Source organism: Macaca fascicularis, chromosome 10 (assembly GCF_037993035.2).
Source record: "Macaca fascicularis isolate 582-1 chromosome 10, T2T-MFA8v1.1".
In the NCBI taxonomy this organism is placed as follows: Eukaryota; Metazoa; Chordata; class Mammalia; order Primates; family Cercopithecidae; genus Macaca; species Macaca fascicularis.
The window spans coordinates 52,836,615-52,852,521 of record NC_088384.1 but is presented as its reverse complement, the minus strand read 5'-3'; the positions used below and the strand labels follow the sequence as shown (position 1 = coordinate 52,852,521).

General features: G+C 41.1%; 1 protein-coding gene across 1 annotated transcript in view; it reads left to right on the top strand.

The window, feature by feature from the left end:
• The window catches only part of LOC135965525 (uncharacterized), a 42,097-nt gene that overhangs the window by 25,307 nt on the left and 883 nt on the right, over positions 1-15,907 (top strand). The window contains 2 exon segments of the mRNA XM_074003212.1: positions 13,253-14,405; positions 15,129-15,907. Of these exon segments, the coding sequence (XP_073859313.1) occupies positions 13,253-14,405; positions 15,129-15,907 (1,932 nt within the window).

Below are 15,907 nucleotides of genomic sequence, written 5' to 3'. Positions count from 1 at the left end.
TGTTGATGATCAGGACTCATGATGATGATGATGATCAGGACTGATGATGATGACGATGCTCAGGACTCTTGATGATGATGATGATCAGGACTCATGATGATGATGATGATCAGGACTCATGATGATGATCAGGACCCATGATGATGATTATGATGTTGAGGAGGAGGAGGACTCATGATGATGATGATTATCAGGACTCATGATGATGATGATCAGGACTTGATGATGATGATCAGGACTCATGATGATGATGATGATCAGGACTCATGATGATGATGATGATCAGGACTGATGATGATGATCAGGACTCATGATGATGATGATCAGGACTGATGATGATGATGATCAGGACTCGATGATGATGATGATGATGATCAGGACTCATGATGATGATGATGAGGACTCGATGATTATGATCAGGACTCATGATGATGATAAGCAGGACTCGATGTTGATGATGATCAGGACTCATGATGATGATGATGATGATCAGGACTCATGATAATGATGATGATGATCAGGACTCATGATGATGATGATGATCAGGACTCATGATGATGATGGTGATGATCATCAGGACTCATGATGATGAAGACGATGAGGACTCATGATGATGATGAGGACTCATGATGATGATGATGATGATCAGGACTCATAATGATGATGATGATGAGGACTCATGATGATGATGATGATCAGGACTCATGATGATGATGATGAAGATCAGGACACGATGATGATGATGATCAGGACCCATGATGATGATGATGATGATCAGGACTCATGATGATGATGATGATGATCAGGACTCATGATGATGATGATGCTCAGGACTCATGATGATGATGATGATGATCAGGACTGATGATGATGATGATGCTCAGAACTCTTGATGATGATGATGATCAGGACTCATGATGATGATGATGTTGATCAGGACTCATGATGATGATGATGACGCTCAGGACTCATGATGATGATGATGATCAGGACTCATGATGATGATGATGCTCAGGACTCTTGATGATGATGATGATCAGGACTCATGATGATGATGATGATCAGGACTCGATGATGATGATGATCAGGACTCATGATGATGATGATGATCAACAGTCATGATGATGTGATGATGATCAGGACTGATGATGATGATCAGGACTCGATGATGATGATCAGGACTCATGATGATGATGATGATCAACACTCATGATGATGATGATGATGATCAAGCCTCATGGTGATGATGATGATGATCAGGACTCATGATGATGATCACGACTCGATGATGATCAGGACTCATGATGATGATGATCATGACTCGATGATGATCAGGACTCATGATGATGATGATGATAATCAGGACTCATGATGATGATGCTGCTCAGGACTCATGATGATGATGATGATCAGGACTGAAGATGATGATGATGCTCAGGACTCTTGATGATGGTGATGATGATCAGGACTCGATGATGATGATGATGATCAGGACTCATGATGATGATGATGATCAGGACTCATGATGATGATCAGGACCCATGATGATGATGATGATGAGGAGGAGGAGGACTCATGATGATGATGATGATTATCACGACTCATGATGATGATGATGATGATGATGATCAGGACTCATGATGATGATGATGATCAGGTCTCGATGATGATGATCAGGACTCATGATGATGATGATGATGATGATCAGGACTCATGATGATTATGATGATGATGATCAGGACTCGATGATCAGGACTCATGATGATGATGATCAGGACTCGATGATCAGGACTCATGATGATGATGATCAGGACTCATGATGATGATGATGATGATGATGATCAGGACTCATGATGATGATGATGATCAGGACTCGATGATGGTGATGATGGTCAGGACTCAATGATGATGATGATGCTCAGGACTCATTATGACGATGATGATCAGGACTCATGATGATGATGATCAGGACTCATGATGATGATGATCAGGACTCATGATGATGATGAGGACTCAAGATGATGAGGATGATGATCAGGACACATGATGATGATCAGGAATTATGATGATGATGATGATCAGGACTCATGATGATGATGATGATCAGGACTCATGATGATGATGATGATGATGATGATGATCAGGACTAATGATGATGATGATGATCAGGACTTATGATGATGATGATGACTCAAGATGATGAGGATGATGATCAGGACACATGATGATGATGATCAGGAATCATGATGATGATGATGATGATCAGGACTCATGATGATGATGATGATGATCAGGACTCATGAAGATGATGATGCTCAGGACTCGTGATGATGATGATGATGATCAGGACTGATGATGATGATGCTCAGGACTCTTGATGATGATGATGATGATGATCAGGACTTATGATGATGATGATGATCAGGACTCATGATGATCATGATGATCAGGACTCATGATGATGATCAGGACCCACGATGATGATGATGATGATGAGGAGGAGGAGGAGGACTCATGATGATGATGATGATTATCAGGACTCATGATGATGATGATCAGGACTCGATGATGATGATGATGATGATCAGGACTCATGATGATGATGATCAGGATTCATGATGATGATGATCAGGACTCATGATGATGATGATGATGATCAGGACTCATGATGTTGATGATGATAATCAGGACTGATAATGATGATGATCAGGACTCATGATGATGATGATGATTAGGACTCATGATGATGATGATGATGATCAGGACTCATGAGTCCTGATCATGAGGATGATGATGATTATCAGTACTGATGATGATGATGATGATGATGATGATCAGGACTCATGATGATGATGATGATGATGATCAGGACTCATGATGATGATGATGATGATCAGGACTCATGATGATGAAGATGATGATCAGGACTCAATGATGATGATGATCAGGACTCATGATGATGATGATAAGCAGGACTCGATGATGATGATCATGACTCATGATGATGATGATGAGGACTCGATGATGATGATGATCAGGACTCATGATGATGATGATGATCAGGACTCATGATGATGATGATGATCAGCACTCGATGATGATGATCAGGACTCATAATGATGATGATGATCAGGACTGATGATGATGAGGACTCGATGATGATGATGATGATCAGGACTCATGATGATGATGATGATCAGGACTCGAAGATGATGATCAGGACTCATGATGATGATGATGATGATGACCAGTACTCCATGATGATCAGGACTCATGATGATGATGATGATGATAATGATCAGGGCTCATGATGATGATGAGGACTCATGATGATGATGATCAGGACTCGATGATGATCAGGACTCATGATGATGATGATGATGATCAAGACTCATGATGATGATGATGATGATCAGGACTCATGATGATGATGATCAGGACTCATGATGATGATGATGATCAGGACTCATGATGATGATGCAGATGATCAGGACTCATGATGATGATGATCAGGACTCATGATGATGATGATCAGGACTTGATGATGATGATCAGGACTCATGATGATGCGGATGATGATGATCAGGACTGATGATGATGATGATCAGGACTCAATGATGATGATCAGGACTCATGATGATGATGATCAGGACTGATGATGATGATCAGGACTCGATGATGATCAGGACTCATGATGATGATGATCAGGACTCATGATGATGATGATCATCAGGACTCATGATGATGATGATGATGATCAGGACTCGATGATGATGATGATGGTCAGGACTCGATGATGATGATGATGCCCAGGACTCATGATGATGATGATGATGATCAGGACTCATGATGATGATCAGGATTCATGATGATGATGATCAGGACTCATGATGATGATCAGGACTCGATGATGATCAGGACTCATGATGATGATGATCAGGACTCATGATGATGATGATCATCAGGACTCATGATGATGATGATGATGATCAGGACTCGATGATGATGATGATGGTCAGGACTCGATGATGATGATGATGCCCAGGACTCATTATGATGATGATGATGATGATCAGGACTCATGATGATGATGATGAGGACTCAAGATGATGAGGATGATGATCAGGACACATGATGATGATGATCAGGAATCATGATGATGATGATGATCAGGACTCATGATGATGATGATGATCAGGACTCATGATGATGATGATGATGATGATGATAATCAGGACTAATGATGATGATGATGATCAGGACTTATGATGATGAGGATGATGATCAGGACACATGATGATGATGATCAGGAATCATGATGATGATGATGATCAGGACTCATGATGATGATGATGATCAGGACTCATGATGATGATGATGATGATGATCAGGACTCATGATGATGATGATCAGGACTGGATGATGATGATCAGGACTAATGATGATGGTGATGATCAGGACTGATGATGATCAGGACTCATGATGATGATGATGATGATGATCAGGACCCATGATGATGATGATGATGATCAGGACTCATGATGATGATGATGATGATGATGATGATATGATCAGGACTCATGAAGATGATGATCAGGACTCAATGATGATGATGAGGACTCATGATGATGATGATGATCAGGACTCAATGATGATGATCAGAACTCATGATGATGATTATCAGGACTCATGATGATGATGAGGAGGACTCAAGATGATGATGATCAGGACACATGATGATGATGATCAGGAATCATGATGATGATGATCAGGACTCATGATGATGATGATGATGATCAGGACTCGATGATGATGATGATCAGGACTCATGATGATGATGATGATGATCAGGACTCGATGATGATGATCAGGACTAATGATGATGGTGATGATGATCAAGAATGATGATGATGATGATCAGGACTCATGATGATGATGATGATGATGATGATCAGGACCCCTGATGATGATGATGATGATCAGGACTCGATGATGATGAGGACTCATGATGATGATGATGATCAGGACTCATGATGATGATGCAGATGATCAGGACTCATGATGATTATGAAGATGATGATCAGGCCTCATGATGATGATGATGATCAGGACTCATGATGATGATGAGGACTCAAGATGATGATGATGATGATCAGGACTCATGAAGATGATCAGGAATCATGATGATGATGATGATCAGGACTCATGATGATGATGATCAGGAATCATGATGATGATGATGATGATCAGGACTCATGATGATGATGATCAGGACTCATGATGATGATGATGATGATGATCAGGACTCATGATGATCAGGACTCATGATGATGATGATGTTCAGGACTCATGATGATGATGATGATGTTCAGGACTCATGATGATGATGATGATCAGGACTCATGATGATGATGAACAGGACTCATGATTATGAAGATGATGATCAGGACTCATGATGATGATGATCAGGACTCATGATGATGATGATGATGATGATCAGGACTCATGATGATCAGGACTCATGATGATGATGATGTTCAGGACTCATGATGATGATGATGATGTTCAGGACTCATGATGATGATGATGATCAGGACTCATGATGATGATGAACAGGACTCATGATTATGAAGATGATGATCAGGACTCATGATGATGATGATGATCAGGACTCGATGATGATGATGATCAGGACTCATGATGATGATGATCATGATCAGGACTCATGATGATGATGATGATCAGGACTCATGATGATGATAATGATGATTAGGACCCATGATGATGATGATCATGATCAGGACTCATGATGATGATGATGTTCAGGACTCATGATGATGATGATGATCAGGACTGATGATGATGATAATCAGGACTCATGATGATGATGATCAGGACTGGATGATGATGATGATGATCAGGACTCATGATGATGATGATGATGATCTGGACTCATAATGATGATGATGATCAGGACTCATGATGATGATCAGGACTCATGATGATGCTGATGATCACCACTCGTTGATGATGATCAGGACTCATGATGATGATGATGATGATCAGGCTCATGATGATGATGATCAGGACTCGATGATGATGATCAGGACTGATGATGATGATGATGCTCAGGACTCTTGATGATGATGATGATGATCAGGACTCGATGATGATGATGATCAGGACTCATGATGATGATGATGATCAACACTCATGATGATGATGATCAGGACTCATGATGATGATCATGACTCGATGATGATGATCAGGACTCATGATGATGATGTTGATGATCAGGACTCATGATGATGATGATGATCAGGACTGATGATGATGACGATGCTCAGGACTCTTGATGATGATGATGATCAGGACTCATGATGATGATGATGATCAGGACTCATGATGATGATCAGGACCCATGATGATGATTATGATGTTGAGGAGGAGGAGGACTCATGATGATGATGATTATCAGGACTCATGATGATGATGATCAGGACTCGATGATGATGATGATGATCAGGACTCATGATGATGATGATGATCAGGACTCATGATGATGATGATGATGATCAGGACTCATGATGATGATGATGATCAGGACTGATGATGATGATCAGGACTCATGATGATGATGATCAGGACTGATGATGATGATGATCAGGACTCGATGATGATGATGATGATGATCAGGACTCATGATTATGATGATGAGGACTCGATGATTATGATCAGGACTCATGATGATGATAAGCAGGACTCGATGTTGATGATGATCAGGACTCATGATGATGATGATGATGATCAGGACTCATGATAATGATGATGATGATCAGGACTCGATGATGATGATCAGGACTCATGATGATGATGGTGATGATCATCAGGACTCATGATGATGAAGACGATGAGGACTCATGATGATGATGAGGACTCATGATGATGATGATGATGATCAGGACTCATAATGATGATGATGATGAGGACTCATGATGATGATGATGATCAGGACTCATGATGATGATGATGATGATGATCAGGACTCATGATGATGATGATGATCAGGACTCATGATGATGATGATGCTCAGGACTCATGATGATGATGATGATGATCAGGACTGATGATGATGATGATGCTCAGAACTCTTGATGATGATGATGATCAGGACTCATGATGATGATGATGTTGATCAGGACTCATGATGATGATGATGACGCTCAGGACTCATGATGATGATGATGATCAGGACTCATGATGATGATGATGCTCAGGACTCTTGATGATGATGATGATCAGGACTCATGATGATGATGATGATCAGGACTCGATGATGATGATGATCAGGACTCATGATGATGATGATGATCAACACTCATGATGATGATGATGATGATCAGGACTGATGATGATCAGGACTCGATGATGATGATCAGGACTCATGATGATGATGATGATCAACACTCATGATGATGATGATGATGATCAAGCCTCATGGTGATGATGATGATGATGAGGACTCATGATGATGATGATCACGACTCGATGATGATCAGGACTCATGATGATGATGATCATGACTCGATGATGATCAGGACTCATGATGATGATGATGATAATCAGGACTCATGATGATGATGATGCTCAGGACTCATGATGATGATGATGATCAGGACTGAAGATGATGATGATGCTCAGGACTCTTGATGATGGTGATGATGATCAGGACTCGATGATGATGATGATCAGGACTCATGATGATGATGATGATCAGGACTCATGATGATGATCAGGACCCATGATGATGATGATGAGGAGGAGGAGGAGGACTCATGATGATGATGATGATTATCACGACTCATGATGATGATGATGATGATGATCAGGACTCATGATGATGATGATGATCAGGACTCGATGATGATGATGAGGACTCATGATGATGATGATGATCAGGACTCATGATGATTATGATGATGATGATCAGGACTCGATGATGATGATCAGGACTCAATGATGATGATGAGGACTCATGATGATGATGATCAAGACTCATGATGATGATGATCAGGACTCATGATGATGATGATCAGGACTCATGATGATGATGATGATGATGATGATCAGGACTCATGATGATGATGATCAGGACTCATGATGATGTTGATGATGATCAGGACTCATGATGATGATGATGATCAGGACTCATGATGATGATAATGATGACCAGGACTCATGATGATGATGGTGATGAGGAGGACTCTTGATGATGATGATGATCAGGACTCATGATGATGATGATGATGATCAGGACTCGATGATGATGATGATTATCAGGACTCATGATGATGATGATCAACACTCATGATGATGATGATGATCAGGACTCATGATGATGATGATCAGGACTTGATGATGCTGATCAGGACTCATGATGATGATGATGATGATGATCATGACTCATGATGATGATGATGATGATCAGGACTCGATGATGATGATTATCAGGACTCATGATGATGATGATGGTCAGGACTCATGATGATGATGATGATCAGGACTCATGGTGATGATGATGCTCAGGACTCTTGATGATGATGATGATGATCAGGACTCATGATGATGATGATGATCAGGACTCGATGATGATGATGATCAGGACTCATGATGATGATGATGATCAACACGCATGATGATGATGATGATGATGATCAGGACTCATGATGATGATGATCAGGACTCGATGATGATGATCAGGACTCATGATGATGATCAAGCCTCATGGTGATGATGATGATGATGATCAGGACTCATGATGATGATGATCACGACTCGATGATGATCAGGACTCATAATGATGATGATGATGATCAGGACTCATGATGATGATGATGAAGATCAGGACACGATGATGATGATGCTCAGCACTCATGATGATGATGATGATGATCAGGACTGATGATGATGATGCTCAGGACTCTTGATGATGATGATGATGATCAGGACTCATGATGATGATGATGATGATCAGGACTCATGATGATGATGATGATCAGGACTCATGATGATGATCAGGACCCATGATGATGATGATGATGATGATGAGGAGGAGGAGGACTCATGATGATGATGATGATTATCAGTACTCATGATGATGATGATGATGATGATCAGGACTCATGATGATGATGATGATCAGGACTCTTGATGATGATGATGATCAGGACTCATGATGATGATGATGATCAGGACTCATGATGTTGATGATGATGATCAGGACTCATGATGATGATGATGATCAGGACTCATGATGATGATGATGATCAGGACTCATGATGATGATGATGATCAGGACTCATGATGATGATGATGATGATCAAGACTCGATGATCAGGACTCATGATGATGATGATGATGATCAGCACTCATGATGATGATGATCAGGACTCGATGATGATGATGATCAGGACTCATGATGATGATGATCAGGACTCATGATGATGATGATGATCAGGACTCGATGATTATGATGATCAGGACTCATGATGATGATGATGATGAGGACTCATGATGATGATGATGATGATCAGGACTCATGATGATGATGATGATGGTGATCAGGAGTCATGATGATGATGATGATGATCAGGACTCATGATGATCATGATAATCAGGACTCATGATGATGATGATGATGATGATCAGGACTCATGATGATGATGATGATCAGGACTCATGATGATGGTGATGATGATGATCCGGACTCATGATGATGATGATGATGATCAGGACTCATGATGATCATGATAATGATGATCATCAGGACTCGATGATGATGATGATGATGATTCTTGCCTCGACGACGATGATGATGATGATTCTTGCCTCTAGGGTGGACTTGTTCTCTCTTGGAGCAGTTTTAGTTCACAGTTAGGCACTGTTTTCCTCTCTTCTCTTTTCATTCTAGTTTACTGGCTTCCCTCACTCCTCACAGTGAGACCACAGGAGACTGCTAAAAAGTGATGTTAAGTTTTCTGCTTATGACAATGATAAATTTAGTTTTCTCTGTCTTGTTTTGTGTCAGTTTCAGGGTCATCTGTTTCTATTGACCTTTATATCCTATTTAGTGGATGTGTGGACAGATTTAGCCTTACTTAGCTGCAGTTCTCCTCGAGTACTTAGAAGTCTCTTTATGTCTTGTTTAAGAAACCCTTCGTAGATCAAGTTTATAAAGATACAAAGATTTAAAGATATGAAGTTTTGTTTTGTTTTGTTTTGTTTTGTTTGGAGACGGAGTTTCACTCTTGTAACCCAGACGGGAGTGCAGTGACACGATCTTGGCTCCCTGGAACCTCCGCCTCCCAGGTTCAAGCAATTCTCCTGTCTTAGCTTTCTGAGTAGCTGGGATTACATGTGCTCACCACCACCCCTGGTTAATTTTTTTTTGTATTTTTACTTGAGATGGGTTTCATCATGTTGGCCAGGGTGGTTTTGAACTCCTGACCTCAGGTGATCCACCCGCCTCGGCCTCCCAAAGTGCTGGGATTACAGACATGAGCCACCATGCTTGGCCAATTATATATAAAAATTTTTGTTGTTGTTGCTTAACTCTTCTGTGTCTTTACAGATTTTTTTTAGGGAGGGCAGTTTGAACTATCCAATACTTGAAAAGATGATTTTTACATCTTCTATATTCATAGTGAATTGTTCTGTATCTACTAAGTTTTGTAGGACCTACTTTGTATATTTTAGCCTACTATTAAATACATGCAAGGTTAGAATTATTATAATTTTATTGGCTTACAGGGAATCTTGTGTCCTCTGTACTTTCACCCTCATCTCCCATTCCTGGATTATTTTGAAGCAAATCCTGGTCATCATATTTCATTTGTAAAACATAATAATAGTTACTATATTATTATCTATTTCATTTAATATTAATATTAGTTCTTAAGATATTTTTGGTGACTGTAATGATCATTTAACTTTCCTTATTTCATGGCATGTATATTTTGAGTTTACAGCCTATAATACTTTCTTTCTTCCAGCATTTTTTTGTAAAGCAAATGTTAAACAATTATATTTTGGTGGATACTAAAAAGTTGAAAGGCTTATAGAATGAACACCTGTCAGTCTACCACCTACAGTCAGCATTTAGCTCTGTGCTCCATATTCTTTATCACTTACTTATTCAGCTGTACATTGCTTTCTCCATAAGTCCATCTTCCTTTTGATGCTCTTTAATATTGGAGACATCATTATCCTTTACTGATAAACACTTCAGCATGCATATCAATAAGTAATATTATAATGTTTCTTTGTGGTTCTTCTTAGGACTTATGTAAGATGCATAAATCTTAAGTGTAACATTCAGTGAGCTTTGACATATGCATATCTTTATGTAATCTGGACCCCTATGACAACACATAACAATTACTTTCACCCCAGAAGTACTCTTATGCCTTTTTCCAGTCATTTCCTGCCCCCACATCCACCAGAGAAAATCACTATTTGGATTTTGTTCAATATGCCTTAATTTCACCTATCTTAGAACTTCTTGTAAGTGGAATTACACAGTATACTCTCTGTCAGAAAATTAGCAGGTTGATTTTTTTTTTATGGTTATTGTTGTTGACTTTGTCCTGTTGTTTCCCAAAAAAGCAGGTTCATACAGACTGTGGAGTTCTTTCTCATTCCTTGCTTCCCACCACCCCATAAAAAATGTGGGGGCATCCACTGAGAAATTTGGAGCCGGTCTGTGTTTTCATGGGTATGAAGTCTCTGCTTTTGGATTTATGATCGGTGCCACTCCCTCAGTTTGCATAGGTGGGAAGAGACTCGTTTCTTAGTCATCTCAAATATCATAGAAATGACAAAATATCATAGACTGGGAGGCTTAAACAACAGACATTTATTTCTTACAGTTCTAGAATCTGGGAATTCCAAGATGAAGGTGCTGGCACCTTTGCTTCATTGTGAGGGTCCCCATCCTGGCTCGCAGGCTGCGACCTTCTTGCTGTGTCCTCTCATAGTCACCCCATGATCTCAACTAAACCTGTTTATCTCCCAACAACTCCACCTCCAAATACCATCACATTGGAGGTTAAGGCATCAACATATGAGTTTGGGGGAGATGCTAACGTTCAGTCCATTATCAACTCCCTTCTCTCGCCCCCATATTAATTGCTTGCTGATTTGTCTGTCAGTTAATTAAAATAAAAGGCTTCTTGTCTACCACTGACTTCTGAAAGTGTGCATGTTTAATGTAATGGGAGTACATGTTAGGATTTTATTTAACTCATAAGTGAGGTTACTGGCAGAATGACAAAGCTGGTTCAGTGCAGGTATGAGAAGATTGTTTGTGGGTAGTGCCAAAATAACACCATTGTAAGTTACCCTGTAACTTTATAGAATCAGCAAACTTAACTCTCATTATCTGAGTGATCAGAAAAATTAGAAATTATACAGATGATGTAGGAAAGCTCATATAATCATATATCCGACAAGTTTTGGAGTACTTTTCCTGGACAACATGGCGAAATCCCATCTCTACAAAAAATACAAAAATTAGCCAGGCAGTGGCACCTGTGGCTTGACTACAGGCAGGCACCTGGAGTTCAGCTATTTGGGAAGTTAAGGTGAGAGGATCGTGTAAGCCTGGGAGGTTGAGGCTGCAGTGAACCATGATCATGCCACTGCACTCCAGCCTGGGCAACAGAGTGAGACCCCGTCTCAAAAAAACAAAAGTTTTTATCATAATGGGATTTTGAATTATATCAAATCCTTTTCTGTATCTGTTGAGATGATCATATGTCTTTTGGTCCTTCACTCTGTTGATGTGATGTATCACAAGTATTGATTTGTGTATGTTGAATCATGATTGCATACCTGGGATAAATCTCATTTGGTCATGGTGTATTATCTTTTCTGTGTTACTGGATTGGGTTTGCTAGTATTTTGTTGAGGATTTTTCCATTTAGCGTCATCAGGGATATTGGCCTGTAGTTCTCTGTTTTTGTTGTGTTCTTGTCTGTTTTTGGTATCAGGATAATGCTGGTCTTGTAGAATGAGTTAGGAAGAATTCCTCCCCGCCCCGCTTCAGGTTTTTGGAATAGTTTGAGAAGAATTGATGTTTGTTGTTCTCTATGAGTTTACTAGAATTAAGCAGTAAAGCAATTGGGTCCTAGGTTTTTCTTTGATAGAAGACTTTTCATTACTGATTCAGTCTCATTGTTGGTCTGTTCTCCAGGAATATATGCAGAACATGTCCTGCGGCCCAAGAATCTTGGACTTGCACATCAGAGGCAACAGCAACTACAATTTTCTGATCAAAGCTTCCAGAGTGACACAGCTGAAGGTCAAGAGAAAGAAAAAAGCTCTAAGCCCATGGCATTTTCCAGCCCACCCCTAAGACATGCAGTAAGCTCAAGGAGGAGGAACAGTGTAGTGGAAATAGAGTCTAGTCAAGGCCAGAGGGAAAATCCTACAGAAATAGACAAAGTATTGAAAGGAATAGAAAATTCAAGATGGGGAGCATTCAGGTGTGCAGAGCGTGGGCAAGACTTCAGCCAGAAGACGATAGTAATCATACACAAAAAAGCACATTCCAGGCAGAAACTTTTTACATGCAGGGAGTGTCACCAGGGCTTTAGAAATGAGTCAGCATTGCTCTTGCACCAGAAGACACACACAGGAGAGAAGTCCTATGTATGCAGTGAGTGTGGGCGAGGCTTCAGCCTCAAAGCAAATCTCAGACACCAGAGGACACACTCAGGAGAGAAGCCTTTTCTGTGCAAGGTGTGTGGACGAGGCTACACCAGTAAGTCATACCTCACTGTGCATGAGAGAACACACACAGGAGAGAAGCCTTATGAATGCCAGGAGTGTGGGCGAAGGTTTAATGATAAGTCCTCATACAACAAGCACTTGAAGGCACATTCAGGGGAGAAGCCTTTTGTGTGCAAGGAGTGTGGGCGAGGCTATACTAATAAGTCATACTTCGTTGTGCACAAGAGAATACACTCAGGAGAGAAGCCTTACAGATGCCAGGAGTGTGGCCGAGGCTTTAGCAATAAGTCACACCTCATCACACACCAGAGGACACACTCAGGGGAGAAGCCCTTCGCGTGCAGGCAGTGTGAGCAAAGTTTTAGCGTGAAAGGAAGTCTCCTCAGACACCAGAGAACACACTCAGGGGAGAAGCCTTTTGTGTGCAAGGATTGTGAGCGAAGCTTTAGCCAAAAGTCAACTCTCATCTACCACCAGAGAACACACTCAGGGGAGAAACCTTTCGTTTGTAGAGAATGTGGGCAAGGGTTTATTCAGAAGTCAACCCTCGTGAAACATCAGATCACACACTCAGAGGAGAAGCCTTTTGTGTGCAAGGACTGTGGACGAGGCTTTATCCTGAAGGGGTGGCCTGCCCCTCCACACCTGTGGGTGTTTCTCGTAAGGTGGAACGAGAGACTTGAGAAAAGAAATAAGACACAGAGACAAAGTATAGAGAAAGAAAAGCGGGGGCCCAGGGGACCGGCGCTCAGCTTACAGAGGACCCACGCCGGCCCCAGTCTCTGAGTTCCCTTAGTATTTATTGATAATTATCTTTACCATCTTAAAGACAGGGGAGTGGCAGGACAATAGGATCAAAGAAAAAAGAGGAAATCGGCAGTAAGACATATGAACAAAAACCTCTGTGACATGAATAAGTTCAAAGGACAATGCTGTGCCTTGAGATGCATATGTAAACATCTCCATAAACTTTTTGGCAGCATAGTTTCAGTCTATCACATGGGGAGAAACCTTAGACAATACCTAGCTTTCCTAGGCAGAGGTCCCTGCAACCTTTGGCTGTGTACGTGTCTCTGGGTAGTTGAAATTAAGAGAATGGTGATAACTTTTAACCAGCAAGCTACCTTCAGGCATTTGTTTAACAAAGACACATCCTGCACAGCCCAAAATCCATTAAACCTTGAGTCACCGCAACACATGTTTCTTGCAAAGGACAAGGTTGGGGGTAGGGTCACAGATTAACAGCATCACAAATACAGAACAAAATGGAGTCTCTTATGTCTACTTCTTTCTATATAGACACAGTAACAGGCTGATCTCTCTTCCTTTTCCCCACATATCCAAAAGTCAACCTTCACATTACACCAGAGGACACACTCAGAAGAGAAGCCTTATGGATGTCGGGAGTGTGGGCGAAGGTTTCGGGATAAGTCCTTGTATAACAAGCACCTGAGGGCACACTTGGGAGAGAAACGTTTTTTCTGCAGGGATTGTGGGCGAGGCTTTACCTTGAAGCCAAATCTCACCATACATCAGAGGACACACTCAGGAGGGAAACCCTTCATGTGCAAGCAGTGTGAGAAAAGTTTTAGTTTGAAGGCAAATCTTAGACATCAGTGGACACACTCAGGGGAAAGGCCATTTAATTGCTAGGATTGTGGGCGAGGCTTCATCCTAAAGTCAACTCTCCTCTTCCACCAGAAGACACACTCGGGGGAGAAGCCTTTCATCTGTAGTGAATGTGGGCAAGGATTTATCTGGAAGTCAAACCTTGTGAAACACCAGCTTGCACATTCTGGCAAGCAGCCTTTTGTATGCAAGTAGTGTGGTCGAGGCTTCAACTGGAAGGGAAATCTCCTCACACACCAGAGGACACACTCAGGGGAGAAGCCCTTCGTGTGTAATGTGTGTGGACAAGGCTTCAGCTGGAAGAGAAGTCTCACCAGACACCACTGGCGGATACACTCCAAGAAGCCTTTTGTGTGCCAGGAGTGTAAGCGAGGCTATACCAGTAAGTCAGACCTCACTGTGCATGAAAGAATACACACAGGAGAGAGGCCTTATGAATGCCAAGAGTGTGGACGAAAGTTTAGCAATAAGTCAGACTACAGTAAGC